This window comes from Agelaius phoeniceus, chromosome 21 (genome assembly GCF_051311805.1).
Source record: "Agelaius phoeniceus isolate bAgePho1 chromosome 21, bAgePho1.hap1, whole genome shotgun sequence".
Taxonomy (NCBI): Eukaryota; Metazoa; Chordata; class Aves; order Passeriformes; family Icteridae; genus Agelaius; species Agelaius phoeniceus.
The window spans coordinates 9,430,137-9,446,107 of record NC_135285.1 but is presented as its reverse complement, the minus strand read 5'-3'; the positions used below and the strand labels follow the sequence as shown (position 1 = coordinate 9,446,107).

General features: G+C 49.2%; 1 protein-coding gene across 7 annotated transcripts in view; it reads right to left on the bottom strand.

The window, feature by feature from the left end:
- Positions 1-4,378: 4,378 nt before the first annotated feature.
- NACC2 (NACC family member 2) overlaps positions 4,379-15,971 on the bottom strand; it is a 54,571-nt gene continuing 42,978 nt past the window's right edge. For all 7 annotated transcript variants that reach the window (XM_077188929.1, XM_077188933.1, XM_077188930.1 and 4 more), the window contains exons 3-6: positions 14,869-15,036; positions 12,168-12,273; positions 11,707-11,804; positions 4,379-9,808 (exon numbers count right to left, since the gene is read on the bottom strand). In XM_077188929.1, the coding sequence (XP_077045044.1) occupies positions 9,309-9,808; positions 11,707-11,804; positions 12,168-12,273; positions 14,869-15,036 (872 nt within the window). In that variant the 3' untranslated portion in view covers positions 4,379-9,308. The remainder of the gene's footprint in view (positions 9,809-11,706; positions 11,805-12,167; positions 12,274-14,868; positions 15,037-15,971) is intronic.

Below are 15,971 nucleotides of genomic sequence, written 5' to 3'. Positions count from 1 at the left end.
AGTTAAACCGGTTAATTTTATTACGGAGAAAACAACAAATCACACGGCTGACAATAATGAGGATGAACAGGCATTTAATTATCCTTGTTCTAGACAGAACAATTATTAATTTTAAACTGCAAAAACTCATTTGGAAAGTTCGGAGTCTGGAGGATTCTGATGGGGAGCGGGGATGTTGTCTGTGGTCAGAGGCTTCATTAACACCAGGAGCTCCAGGAAATCAATTCCTGCGCCAGCCTCTTCCTCCCCCTTGGACAGGACAGGAGGAAAACCAATAAACTCCTGTGTTTGGGGTTGTTAAAAGGGATTTGGAGTTGCTCTTGCAGGCACTGCTGGATCTGGAAGGGTTTGGGGTCCCTGTGCACCCAGCAGGACACAGCAAGGAGGATCCCCCCGAATTTGGGACAGCACAGACCCCTCCCCTCAGAGCCTTCCTCAGGGCATCCCCAAGGAGAAGCAAAACCACCCAATAATAAAAATTGGGGGAATGAACCTGAAGAGGGGAGGAGCAAGTGGAATCTCATCATTTATCCCCAGTGGTCAGTGGCACAGATAACATTTTTCAAAGTGTAATTGCAGTCAATTGTACTTTCCCCCCAGTGCCCGTCAGCTCAGCTGGGGTGATAAATGTTGGCTTTTAAGCAAGAATGGATTGATTATTAATAGCTTAGATACCAGTTACAGGAACTGCAATAAAGCTAGATTTTAATTTCCCTCTCTATTAAGGGATCTCATGTTTCATTCAACGTAGAGAGAAAATGGGGGGTTTTGCAAAGATATTAGATTTACTGCCACTGTAAGAGATCATTGATGCACCCAACTCTGGGCTGTATTTGACTGATTCTTCAACAAAAGGGTGACTGAGTCCCCCTGAGCCCAGCCCTGAACCTCCCTGGCAGGTGGGAGCAGAGGATCCATGGAAACCCAGAATGGTTTGGGTGGAAAGGACCTTAAAGCTCATCCAGTGCCAGCCCTGCCATGGGTACAGGCACCTTCCACTGTCCCAGGCTGCTCCAAACCCTGGCCTTGGAGCAGCCACAGCTTCCCTGGGCAACATTTCCACATCTCCAGAGCTCCTGATCTCCCAGCCTCCCTCCTGTGCACTCCTGCTCCCCATCAAACCCAAAATCCCAGCAGAAAATCACTTAATCGGGGCAGGGATGTTTTGGCTGTGATTTGTGTCTAAGTCAGGAGCAAAAGCATAAAAGCTGCCTTGACTGAAGAACAGAGTTGTGCATTTTAATCTCTTATAACTTACTTTTATGATGTAATTCTGAATTATGTTATTGCATTTGTATTTAGAGAGCACACCAGATGGTGCATGCAGTAACACTTTAAATTAGGGTTTCCCAAATACACATTAAATTTAGATTTAATAAGACAGTTATCACATGGGAATTAAATACCAATTGATTATTTAGAAGGTGCCACAGCTCAGCAAAGTGTGCAGCTCCTGGCACTGCAGCTGGCACAGGGGGAGCACCCAGGGCTCCTGCCAGGCCCCCATGGCCTGCCTGGCTCTTTGTCACCTCGGTGGTGACACGAAGGGAGGGACAGTGCTGTCCCCCCCAGCCAGGCCAGTGCCCCAGCATGCTGGATCCCAGTGTCACCCAGACTGGTTCCAGACCAGCACCAGCCCTGGGAAAATCAAATCCCCCCTCTGAGGGCACCTGCAGCCACACAAACCCATTGACAGCCCTTGGTGCCCAGCCATGCCCAGCTCCTGCAGCCCCACGCCCACCCTGTCCCTCTGGGGCTCGTCCTGGTGGCACAGGGGACATGGGGACATGGGGACAGCTCTGCCTGGCAGTGTCCCTCCCGCACAAGGAGTGGGGATCCAGCCCTGTTTCCATGTGGGAAGTGATCACAGCTCACTCGCTGCCAGGTCTGTAAAAGCATTTAAGATCCTTTGCTGCCACTGATTTATTTTTTTATTATTATTATTATTTTTATTATTATTATTCCGAGCCACAATGTGCTGCTCATAGACTGCAGGTAATTTACTTTTCTAATCAAATTGATTTCCATTCAAATGAATTCTCTTGTCCATCTCCATTCCAGTAATGTTATTTTAAGCGTGAGCTCTGTCTTGGTACAAATGTCTAATCAAATGGGGAGATGCAGAGGGCAGCCTGGTGTGTCCTGGTGAATCACTCACAAGTGAAATTAGAGATGCTTTTAGGTGCAATAATTTATGGATTGTAACTTCTGGTGAGGCCCAGTGAGCGAAATTACATTGCCCTCCTGGATTTATCTGCCTTGGTTTGTGGCTTGGCATTTCTGCCTTTATTTTTTTCCTCCCTCCATTTTTGCCCTGTATCTGAATTGGGCTGATATAATTCCTCTCCCAGAGGGATGAGGGTATCCCTCCCTGGAGGCCCCCAGTGGGGACAATCTGCACCTGTGTGGGTGTAAATAAAGAGCCAGACCCAAAGAGTTCGAGCAGGTGCTCCAACATCTCTCCCTCTGGAGCAGATCCCAAGGAAATTAAGGCAGGTGAAGCCCTAAGAACACAACAATAACCAATTTTTAATGCCCTGGGGAGGAGCACACCCATCACCGCTCTCACCCACCTCCCTCTCATTTTGGCACTGCCAAAATCACAACCCCACTCCAGGCAGGGGGGAAACGCCTGTTTTATAACAATAGCAATAAAAATAATAACATTGATGCAAGGAAAATCCCCCTTGCACCCCGCAGGCTTCCTCCAGCCGCTCCCCTCGCTCCGCTGCCGCAATCCCGGGGCCGAGCCGGCCTGAGCCAACCCCCCCTGCGCATTTTCCCTCAGCACATTTCTACAGCAACGTCGTTTACTTGGTTAAATAACTCATTTATCTTTTTATACTCTCTGCAGATCATAATACACCCACTCTGACAATACCGCACACCAAAGCCCTAATTTTAGCGCTGGTGTTTAGAAGTAATCAGTTTGAAATATTGGAGCGGGCCTACGATGGGCTTGGGGTTGGTTTTTTTCCTTTTTTTTTTTTTCTTCCCCCCTCTGAAATACTGACGTTTGCAAGAAAGCTGCTCATAAGGAAAATTCTGATTATAACAACTCATTTAGAATAAATCAGTTTGAAATGGTTTATGTAACGCGGCGGAATGTGCCGTGCGCCAAGCATCCAAGTTTCTGTGTTTTTCCTTCCCAGTGAGATGAGATTAAATGAAACCCCAAATGCAAGTGGTTTTGGGCACTTTCTATTTTGCTAAGCTGAGGAAATGCAGCTTCTCAGCAATTTTATGGCCAATTGGGTTGGGGGGGAAAAAAAGGGTAAAGATTAGAGAGAGGAGAATTACCACTCTCAGAAAGGAGAATTACCAACACTCCCAACCCTCCCTGCCTTTGAAACCTTTCCCCCTCCACATCCCAAAGACAACAACAACCCCAGGACAGCCCCATCTGGGCAGAGCCAGGGGTCCTGGGATGCTGCTTGGAGCTCCTGGTGCTCCATGTGCCCTGCTGGTGCCTGGTACCTCCCCCTGGAGCAGGGGAGGCAGCGCTGCCACATCCCCCAAGCATCCCTGAGCATCCTCTGAGCATCCCCCAAACATCCCCCAGAGCATCCCCCAAACATACCCCAAACATCCCTCAGAGCATCCCCTGAGCATCCCCCAAACATCCCCCAGAGCATCCCCCAAACATACCCCAAACATCCCTCAGAGCATCCCCTGAGCATCCCCTGAGCATCCCCTGAGCATCCCCAGAGCATCCCCTGAGCATCCCCAGAGCATCCCCAGAGCATCCCCAGAGCATCCCCTGAGCATCCCCTGAGCATCCCCCAGAGCATCCCCAGAGCATCCCCTGAGCATCCCCCAGAGCATCCCCTGAGCATCCCCTGAGCATCCCCACCCTGCCCCAGGGCCGTGGGACACCCTCTGAGGCCTGGCAGACTCATCACACGTGTCCTGGGGGGTGGCAGGAGCCCTCCTGCCCGTTCTCAGAGCCTGGGGAAGGATTTTCCCTGGTGTGAGGTGAGGAGCTCCCAGCAGAGCAGGGGACAGGAGGATTTCAGCTGCTGCTGCATCCTCCAGTCCCGGCCCCACTCTCTGGAAAAGCCCCAGATTAATTTGGGAGCGCAGCAAATTCAATTTTAAATAATTATAACAATAAATATTAGGTTTTTTGAATGGAGGGAGGGAGGGAGTGTGTGATGTGTCCAGGTAAAAAAGCCAAAAGATGCCCAAGCCACATCAGGTGAGGCCCAGGGCAGTTCAAACTCCCAAAATTTGGGCAAAACCCTTCAATTGGCCGAATCTGGGGAATGTTTCATACCTTGAAGTGGAGCCTGAGGCACCAGAGCCTCCTCAGCATCTATTAACAACCCCCTGCTTAACACTGCCCACCACCTAGAAACACAAAAACCAGAGCAAAGGAAACCTTTTAATTGTAATTTACTTTATTATTTTGTAAATGTGAATTTTACAAAGCGTTTTACAATTAATGATCACATTGGGTTGGTTTTTTTTTGTTTTTGTTTTTGTTTTTTTTAAATGGATTTTTTCATCATATGAAAACAGCTATGAGCACAGTTCCAGCTCGGGGGCAGGGGGGTCTTCACGTTTTCTCTCTCTCTTTTTTTTTTGTTTTAGTTACTGATATATCGTGTCAGCCATGGCTACAAAATAACAGTCTGAACTATACAGAGTAAGAGCACATAAATACTAGTGAATAATGCACGGTAAAAAATAAAATAAAATAAAATAAAAAAAAAAAGAAGCTAGCATCGTTCGTGGCTGAGACAGTTGAGGAACATAATTCAGTGGTACTGTGAGATTTCCTTACAGCACAGAAAGTATTTTTAACAGTCATGAATTACAGTACTACTTAATACCCTATGAAGACGCTTTAAAAACAACCTTGTACTTTAAGTCCTTTTTTTTCCCCAAACATTCTGTCCAAAGGATTAATGTTCTATTTGAATCAAGTGCCATCCAAATGTTCAAGTCAAAAATATTTATACATTTATACTCAGTTGTTTTTTATTATTTATTAATTATTTCATTTACTTTTTTTTTCTTTATTCTTGTCTGCTAAAAATAGTATTGCAAGTTTTGGCTTTTTTTTTTTATTATTATTTATTATAACCTTGACATAAAAATCACGATTTTTTTCTTTTTTTTTTTTTTCTTTTTTTTAATTTTTGTGTGTGTGCAAAACGCTTTTAAACAGTGGAAGAAACTGGAGGAGGAGTGGAGGGGTTTCCAATGTGAGTGTGTCCCACTCGCCCCCCTGGCTCGCTCCCAGCACGGTTTGGAGAGCAGGAACACTTGGAACAGCAGTTGAATCCCGGGATGGCCACGGGGGCTGCGGGGACAGCTGGGGACACTCTGGGGACACTCCGGGCTCACCCCGGCTTCCCACGGCTCCTTCTCCATTCGCAGCCAGCGATTTCCAGCAAAACGAGAGCTCTGAGCACAGCCCCGGGGCACAGGGATGGCAACAGGGATGGGGACAGGGATGGGGACAGGGATGGGGACAGGGATGGGGAACAAGGATGGGGACAGGGATGGGGACAGGGATGGGGACAGGGATGGGGACAGGGATGGGGACAGGGATGGGGACAGGAATGGTGGACAGGGATGGGGACAGGGATGGGGACAGGGATGGGGACAGGGATGGTGGACAGGGATGGGGGACAGGGATGGGGGACAGGGATGGGGGACAGGGATGGGGACAGGAATGGGGACAGGGATGGGGACAGCCCTGGGGACACCACCGAGGGCTCTGCTCCCCAAAGGCCGCGGGCAGTTCCAGTTTTGGGGCGGTGCGGGGCTCGGAGCCCGCGGTTCCCAGCCCGACGCCCCGGGAATCCCCAGGGAATTCCCAGCCCCGAGGAGCCGCTCCAGCTGCTGCCCTCCCGCCGGGAAAGGCCGGGAATGTCACCGTGTCACCGTGCGCCAGCCAGCGGGGGTGGCGGAGGGAGGGAGGGTCATGCAGCCCCTCGGCTGTGCAAAGCGGTGTTTAATTAGCGCTAACGAGGAGGAGAGGAGCTGGTCCTAGGCTACGGCAGCTGCGGGGAACTCGGGTGCTTTTACACTCTGCGCTCGTTAAAGGTGCTTGGTATAACTTTAGATATAGAATATACAGGTAATATTGCTAATAGTCAAGCATAAGAATAAAGGTGCAGACATACCATAAATACTGATGCTCTGATTTTACACTGTCAGACCTAGATGAATGCAGTTTCCTATTCACATTATAAAGCAGCCCCAAAATTCTAGAATTTAAAATAGTGTCGTAAACAAAGAGGAGGAAGGAGTCGGTTATGATCTGATCTTCTTAATCTGTTTTCCTTGGAAAAAAAATGATCAAAAAATTCTAAGGCACTCAGGAAAGCCGCATACAATCGATGGACTGCTCTGTTCTCACCTTACATTCAGTTTTAAGGGGTTATTTTTTTTTTGCTTTTTTTTTTTGTTGTTTTTTTTTCTCGGAAGAATACAATCATTACCATATAACATTTTCAAACATATCATTAATCCTCCACACACAGGAAACATTAGTGCAAAATGCTTGCCCTCATCTACCAGATAAGGAAAAACCCAACGCCCTTCACATTTTAGAAGTTTGCCTTCCTAATAATAATAATAATAATAATTAATAAAACAAACCCAAATCAGGAAAAAAAAAAAAAGGAAATGAAAGGAAAAAAAAAAAGAAAGAAAAAACCCCAAAATATACAGGAAGTTGTGCTAGGTATAAAAATATATATTTTCACTGTGCAACTTGACTCTCTCCAGACTCTCTGTCCTAAGCCATTCAAGTACTTTGCTGCTGCCCCCCTGGTGGCCCCCCTGGCTGTCTGGGAACAGGTTTGGTCCAGAATTAATCCCTCCAGCCAAGTGCAGCCCCCAGCTGGGGGGCTCAGCCTGCTCCCCACCCCCAGCAAGTGCCAACAAGGAGGAGGAGGAGGAGGAATCCTCTGCAATATCTTTTCTCTCTATATTTATATTTATATATATGCACACAGACACACACACAAGGGACGACTTTTGATCTCCGGCACCCGGAGCCGCTCCCAGCTTGCCTCAAACTTTTGGCAAACCCAAAGATTTGGGGATCAGGAGGGTCCTCAGCCAAACCTGAGCCCCACCAAGCTGGCTGAGCTGCCCTCCAGCAGCTGTCCCCAGGGCACAGGAATTGCTCCACGTCCCCAGGGATGGCTGGGGACAAACCCCCGAGCTCAGCCCGTGGTCCCCAGGGTTGTTCAGTGATGTGGGTAAAGTGCAAATAGAGCCGTGCCCATTCCCACTTCTCTGAAGCATCCCACACCTCTGCACCTGCACCAGCCCCCAAAACCTGGTCTGGGGCGTCACAGTCCCCCCCAAAAAGCTGTGCCAAATCCCAGCGTGGGGCAGGACTCCCCCATCACTGATTTGTTGTGTCAGGAGCAGTGGCACAGGCTGGGCAGCCTCGTTATTTACGATGCAAAAAAACTGCTTCAAGTATCAAAGAAAACAAAACAAATGGCCAAAAGTTGGGTTATCCTCTCCCCACTCCCCCTTTCCCAATGGAAATACAAAGAAGGAAGAAAACCCTGAGCAAAGCACTGTCTGGATTAGGGAATCAAAGCAGGAAAGAAAAGAGGAGCACAGCCACAGCAGCCTAAAAGTGACTCTTTGTGCACCTTGTTCCTCGTCCCCAACGCGTTAGAGAACAAGCTGCAAGTGTCATTAAAGCAGGTCGTTAAATCACAGTAAAAATAATCATCATTAAAAAAGGAAAGGAAAAAAAGGAAAAAGCCAAACTTGGCTTTACTGTTCCTGTCCCCATCCCCTGGGGGCACCCCAGCAGTGCCATCCCCGTGGGACCCCCAGCACTCGGGGGAAGCTGCAGGGTCCCCTTGGACGGACTCTGCTCACTCTGGGGTTTGGAAAGGGGAGGGACAGAGCAGGTACCTGCTGCCCATCGGGCTCCAGGGACACCCACAAGTCCCATCCCGAGGCCACCAAAGCCACCACAGCCTGGGGACATCAGCCTGCAACAAGAAAAATAAAGACAAATAACTCCACATCGGGTTTTCCCCAGAAGGGGCAGCGGGAGGGTGGGCAGGAGGCAAAGCGCTTCCTCCTGCCCAAAACCTCTTCACAGAAGGGCTCAAAGCTCATTTTTTCTTTTAATTTTTGCTTCCAATACACTCCATATTATTAAAAAGTGAGAGCCTGGTTGGCCTGGGGAGGAGGGAGGGGCAGAGGGTGAGCTCTGCACGCACTGAGCTCTGCCTCTGGTGGGGATGCTGCCAGGAGCCAACACCAAGAGCTCCCGACTCCGTGCCCTTTGGAGCAAGAACAACGTGCTCTCCATGCTCAGATCCCTCCCTGAATCCCTTCACAGGCTGAGGGGGGGCCCAGTGGGTGCCCCTGGACCTGCACACCCTGGGGTGCTGAGGGGTGACAGAACCCGAGCCCCCAGGAGCGGGGACGTGAAGGTGCAAACACGGAGAAGCAAAGGAATAGGAGAGGCTGGGAGGGAGGAAGGGAGGAGGGAGAGAGAAACCAAACCCAAACCCAGCCATATTGGGCAAAAACCAGACCACAACCACAACGGCAGCCAGGCTCTCCACCTGCATCCCACACAGTCCTCCCGACACGTGCCAGCCTGAACTCCCACAGCACCATCCCTGCCCCAGGGGGCTGCAGGAACCTCCCTGCGACAGCAGCACCCACGGCCAGGGCTCCCCCTGCCTCCAGAGGGGTCTGGCCACGATTTCACTGCCACGATTTCCCCCAGCCCATCCCACTTGGCTCGAGCCCTTCCCGAGACAAACGCGGCCAGTCACAGCACCTGCACCCGAACACGCCTCGCTTTCCTGTTCAGTGACAAAACTCTCCTTAGAGGACAAGGTTAACGATGGCTTTACTTCTGAGCTGAGTGATGGATGGGGTGATGACGGGGTGGTGGTGGGTGGGGGGTGGCTAGCTTTTCTCCTCCCCTTCTTAAAACAAACAAACAAAAAAAGAAAAAACCAAAAAAAACCAAAAAAAAAAAAAAAGGAAAGGAAAGGAAAAAAAAAAAAGAAAAAGCTACAATCTTATAGACTAACCTCAGGAATATCAAAAAAGGAGCCCAATATTTTTTTAAGTAGGTCGCCACAGACCTAGTCGTTTACAGTATAACGAATGCGATTATTTCCTTCATAAATTTTAAATACAAGCAGAATAAAAATCACATTTTTTTCAGGCAACAGTAGCAGTTCAGTAGGTAAGTGGCTTGATCACATTTTTTTTTTTGTTTCGTATTAGTAATGCATGCAAGCAGCTTTAGTATTACAGATCCCTTATAGGTCATGAAATGTTTGCTCTCTTTATAAAGTCCCTCCATAAGTACCATCCTGTCTCCTCACGGGGGTCTCGGGCCGGCTGGAGGAGCCCGAGCCTTGCTCGAAGGGTTGGGGGGTGCTTTGGGTTTCTGACGCCACAGCCTCCGTGGCAGCTGCCTCCTGGATCACAGAGCCGCTGCCCTCGGCGTCCTCGCCCTGCTCGAAGGACTGGCTGGACCCGTTGCTGAGCTCCACGTTCACCGTGCTAGTTCTCAGGGCTACGATAGTCCCCGCCTCGCTCCTCCTCTCTGCATAGATGCGCTGCTCGAAGGGCTGGGCCGCGCCAGGCTGGAAGTCGGGCTCCAGGGGGACAGTGTTTGTGGAGGAGCCCATGACGCTGCGGTACATCTCCATCCCCTCGGGCAGCATGGACTTGATCTTGGGCAGCCAGCGCTTGCGCACGCGCCGCGCGTTGGTGCACATGTCGGCCGCGATCACGTTCATCTCGCTCTCCTTAAAGCTCGGGGCAAAGTTCTGACAGTACACTGCAAAAACAGGGAGACACGGGGCTCAGCCTTCACGGGGAGGGACACAGAGGTGAGCCCGGACTCCCAGGAGGGAGCAGAGCTTCACCCACAGGCCTGAGCTCTCCACACAGACAGAGCTCCTCAGCTGGAGACAACCAGGAAGGCATGAACAAGAAGGGACAACCAAGAAGGGACAACCAGGAAGGTATGAACAAGAAGGAACAACCAAGAAGGGACAACCAGGAAGGGACAACCAGGAAGGCATGAACAAGAAGGGACAACCAAGAAGGGACAACCAGGAAGGCATGAACAAGAAGAAACAACCAGGAAGGGACAACCAGGAAGGGACAACTAGGAAGGCATGAACAAGAAGGGACAACCAGGAAGGGACAACCAGGAAGGTATGACCAAGAAGGACCAGGAAGGTATGAACAAGAAGGGACAACCAGGAAGGTATGAACAAGAAGGGACACAATCAAGAAGGTATGAACACCCCAGAAGGGCCCCTGTCGCAGACATGTTTTATGAAAAATCCTTTTGCTAGGATCTTTTCTCCTGAGAAGCTGAGAGGCCTCAGAAACGAAATGTAAGCAATGGTTATCTGCTGCTGTGGAATGCAACAGGTGGATCTGGGATTGGTCTCATGTGGTTGTTTCTAATTAATGGCCAATCACAGTCTGGCTGTCTCAGACTCTCTGGTCAGTCACAAGATTTTATTATCATTCCATTCCTTTCCTTTCCTTGCCAGCCTTCTGTGAAATCCTTTCTTCTATTCTTTAGTATAGTTCCAATATATCATTTTAATATAATATATATCATAAAATAATAAATCAGCCTTTGAAACATGGAGTCAGATCCTCATCTCTTCCCTCATCCTGGGACCCCTGCAAACACCACCACAGGCCCCTCACTGCATGGAGACCCCCACAGCCACAGGGGATGGCCAAACCAGAGGTGGACACACAAAAGATCCCACAAACTCCCCGTTAATGGCTCCTAAACCCCCAGTGCTGCAGGAAATGTCAGGAGCTGAGGGGCTGCCCCAGGGATTGCCCTCTGCCTGTCCCTCTCCTCACACCACCCCTGCGTGGCCCTGGCTGCTCCAGCACCCATCCCTGTGCTGGCACATGCCCTGGGAGCTGCAGGAGCCCTGCAATCCCTCGTGCCCTGCTCCTCTGCAGCAGCCAAGCACCTGATGTTATGGAGCAGCATCCAAGGAACTGCCATGGTGAACAACTGTCAGCTAAAGCTCCTGCACAGGGACAAATCCAGGCAGGAGGAACCCACCCCAGATCCTGGCACACAGCACCAATGCCCTTGCAGCCCCCCTCATGGCTGCAAAGTCCAGAGTTGGGACTCTGCAGGATAAAACTGCCAACAGGGAGCTGGCTGCACCATGTTCAACCACATTACTGAACATCTGCCCTCTTCTCCCTTTCCCCCTGATGCCACAGATCTCCCAGGGCAGCTGGAAGGCCCCTGCACTTTACAATTAGGGAGGGGAAAGATTTCTCTTCCAAATCTTAAAAAACGAAATGAAAAAAACTGCTTAAGAGTTTTGTTCTCCAGCACAGTAATATTTACACATAGATTTACTCCCCAGAATTCAACCAGGGTGAGAGAACACAGTGATTCCCACTGCATATGAAGTCCATGGCAAATAGATTTTTCTGACCCCTTCAGGGTTTTCTCCAGCACCTCCTGTCCCAAAACACTACAGATGACTGAGGGAGAAGTGGCTGGTGGAGAGCAGATTCCACCCACAGCTTCTCTGGGCAACCAAAATGACATAAACTAAAAAATAAATTGATTTTCCTACAACCGAATTCCACCATTACCACACAACAGCGTGCCCTCCCCTGGCCAGGGCTGGGCCATGCTGTCCCACCCCAGCAGCAGAACACCCCTCTCCTTACATTTGACTGCATTGAGGACCCTGCTGTCCAAGGGCTTCCTGCTGGGATCGCTCGTGGAGGACCTGATTCCAGTTCCACAGCTGTTGGCAAGAGTGTTCCTGTGGGGAGGCAAAGGATATAATATAATATATATCATAAAATAATAAATCAGCTTTCTGATTTATATTTATATTTATAAGGGACATCCTGGGAGAGGGGACCAGGGGACAGCCACTCCCTGCCCTGCTCCCTCCAGGTCCTGCTGGAGGCATCACCAGGATTTTAAGCTGAGGGATGGGAAAATGTGCATGGAAATGGAATAAAGTTCTCGAGCATCACTAAGAAAATGCACAGAGCTGAGTGCAGAGGAGGAGGCCCTCCTGACCCAGGGTTAAACCCCTGGGAGGTGAAGGGAACAGGGAAGGGACCCCTTGGCAGAGCACGAGGAGCAGCAGGACAGGACAGGACAGGACAGGACCTACCGATCGAAGAAGGTGGCCAGGAGACGTCTGAGCAGGACCTTGTGTTTGACACCAGCACATAAATGGCAATTCATCAGCTGGCCCCGGGTGATGTAAACACCTGAGCCTGCAAGGGGGAGAGGGAAATCCAGAATGAGCCCCTGACACAGCCACAGAGCCACCCCTGAGGCACCCACAGCTCCTCCTCGCTGGTGGGAGCCTCCTCTTCACCTGCTGCAACAAGGACAGAGGGGTTTCTGGAGAATCCTGACAGATCCTTGGGGCCTTGGTGAGTCCCAGGCAATAACAACTCCTAATTTTATCTGTACAGACAGAAAGTCTATGGGAATCAAATGAAAGGGTTCTTATTTTCTCACCAATGCACGCTGTGCAAGGCTTACACTGTGATTTGATATGTACAGATCAGATTATTTATTTTTTCTGAAGCAAGAAAACCCCAATCCATTTGGCCTTTTCTTTTTTTTTTTCTTTTTTTTTTTTTCCAAGACTGTAGAACACAGAGCTGGAAATGAAAGAAAAAAACCCATCTAGCACAGAAAGAGGTACTTGGTTACAGATCTAACTGCTTCCAAAACCCCAGCCCATCACCTCTTGATACCTCTGGTGAGCAGGGAATTTTCCTTCTAATGCACAGCAACTGCTGCCTTTGAAGCTGCTGCCTTTAAGGATGTTTTCTGGAAGAAAAAGGAACCCTGTGCAAAGCAGCTGGACATGTCCAGAGGTCTGGCAGTACTTTACAGCAGGTTTTATATCAAACCTTTTTACTCTGCTCACACACCAACCTGCTCCTGCCTCAGCACTGCTTCCAGGGAGAGGTTATCCCATTTTTCAAGCATTCTCTTACATGAGAGGGTTTTGGTATTTGCTTTTAATTAAGATTAAATAATGGGTCATAGCTGGATCCAGAACACACTCTGTTCTCAAGATATAAAACCATCTGCTAGAGCAGTACCATTTCCTCCTGGATTTCCAGGGAAGGGGATTGTCCCTGACCTTGTGGATGGAGCTGGAGCTCAGGGCAGCCCCTGGGCTGCACCAGAGGCACCCCAGGACCCCGATCCTGCCCCAGGATCCAGCACCCCTCTGCATCTCTGAGCCATGCCACCTCTCACCAGGAATCCTCCTCGTGTTCTCTTCCATCTAATGAGGGGTTTTGTTCTGTTTTGTTGTTTTTTTTTTTTTTAATAACAGCCTCAGCCCCTCCCTCAGATGTGCTGTGGTGACTGCAAGCCTTGTTAAAGACCCTTTTTCAGAGAGGGCTGCTCGAGTTTGCTGAATCAACTGTAGCATGAAAAACCAGAAACAAAAGGAAAACACTCCCACTTGGAGAGTTGAGGAAAACTTTCACAGCAGGATCAAGCCCCCCCTCCAGGTCTGAGACAGGAATTAGGGGAGTTTATTTTGTATTTTAAGAGATAAGGCATCAGAGCAAACACCAGCCACCACTGAGGGGAACTTCACTTTAATAAATGAAAAATAACCAGGCAGCCACTATCGGTTAGTGATATTAATCTGCTTTTTTCCAGATTGAAAAATGTAAATCAAGCAGAGTTGCCTCAAACCAATTTGCAGCTCTCACTGTGAAAATAACCTGCACCACTTGATGGTTTTAAGAAGTCTCACATTAAATGGAAATGGGTACAAAATGAATATTCCAGATCCAAAATAAATACTTGTGGTTGTACGCTGTGCTTTGCCTTCCATCAAAGTCCTGTCCTCCATCAGCTGCAAACCTTTGTGGGCATCCCCTGAAATCCTGACTCCTTCTCCAGAATGAAAATGAAATCATGCTACTCACCAAGAGACAAATGACTGGAAGGGAAGAAGAACTGATTTGGATGGGCTGTGCTGCCACATGTCCCTTTTGGACCAAGGGCTTTGCAGGGATTAATTAAACCTCCCCACCTGGGGGCACGTCTGGGATGCCCTGCCCAGTCATCCCCACACAGCCACATCCAAGGCAAAAACCCACAGCCAAGCCACTGCAAAGTAAAGCTGGGGGGAGCTTCTAAAAGCAGAATATGATTATTATGATTATTTCCACTGGAATTCGACCTGGTCACTCCAGTTAAACACTTTCTGTGCAGTGCTGGGTGTGCCTGGGCTGGCACAACCACCTGGTTTCACTCCTCCAGCTCTACATTCTCTAACATCTTCCACCTCACACTGGCCAGAAATCTTTTCTAGAGAAGGAGTAAATTCTCTCAGTATTGTAAACTCCCCCCAAAATGAAAATAAAGACAGAAGAAAGGACCAAACCCAATTCCTTCTCCTCCTGCTGCAGCGTTTGACCACTTAGTAAATTTATGAAGAAATTTTACAGGTTTTTCAAAGCTTGTTCATTGACACAGATTTTTATCTCCCTTGCTTTGTAAATCTTGCAATGTGGCAATTTTTGAGGGGGGGGGCTGTTGGGTTCTTAGATCTGTGATTCTAAATGAAAACACACTCACTGCAGCCACACCGAGCAGGAAGAACACAAGCTGCAGAATTCAATTAAAATGCTAAATTAATTCAATTGAATAAATCCTGTTAATGACACATTTTTTTCTGTCAGCAAATTAAAGGAAACTCGGAACTCTCCAAAAGACCATTGGTGACGAAGAACCCAGAAAGACACAGCAAGGGCACACAAGATATGGAGAGCACAACTCCAGAAGGGAAACAGCAGCCATCCAGAGGCATTCCAAGGAGAATCTACCTGCAACCAGCTCGAGCTTCTCGCCAGGGTCCCCCTCGGAGTAGAGCTTTGGGTGGCAGCGGTAGCCGATCTGGCTGATGAGGCTGGCAGGGAGCGCCACCAGGTCCCGCCGGATCAGCACACAGGAGCGGTTCTCCAGAGGGATCTGCTCTGCCTTCTCCTGAGCAACTTCAAAGTGAAAAGGGAAAGCTGTTAAAGGAACTTGTCATGACGCTGACGAGGAGGTCAGGTCTGACTTCTTCACGCAGCGGTTGGGAATATTCCCCCCCTCCAGACGTCCAGCCATGGGGCAGGTGCCACCTGAAAGCTTGGGAAAATCCCCTGGTCTCCCCCTCCACAGCAGCCTCAGGTTCTGCAAAAGGGATCCTCAGAGTCTAATTATGCTTTAACATCTCCTGAGTCAACAATTTGTGAAAATGGACAGCTCTGCATGGCTGACATCACTCTGCACACACCCCAGAAGGTGGCAGGAATTTCACCAGGGGTTCTACACAAGCAGTGAATTGCCCCAGTTTGGTGAACACCTGCAGCAGTTCCATCATTACTTCCCTTGATGGTTTTCCCTGCTGAAGTTAAAATCCAGACCCTGCAGACACCTCTGCTCTGAGGAAGGTCAGCAGAGCCTCTCTGTGCACCCACCAGCCACCTCCAGCCCACCTTCCCTTCCTCTGCCTTCTGCAGGCCAGCTTTCCCTCTCAGTAACAAAAAGAAGCCCCCATCAACAAGGCAAAAAGTGTTATTAAGGTGTAGCTTAAAAAAAATACCAAAATAAAAACCAAAACACCAGATTTTCCCAACCTGCTCTGATGCACCATCTCCAGAGCCCACCACTGCCCAGGAGCGAGCAGTAACATGGAAAAGCTGGAAATACTGGGCTGTCCTGCCAGCACCTCCAAATCTGGGCATTGTGGGCACACAGAGGATTGGTTTGTAAAGCACATTTACAGTCCAAGACCACCAGATAGCTTAAAATGACAATTTTTGACAGCAATGAGGGCTGACCATGCACATCAACCTCAGGACACAGTGGGAGCAACTCCAGGGCTGAACTGCAGCCCAGCTCTGCCATGATCCACCTTTTTTCCCCCCAAACTGTTTGATAA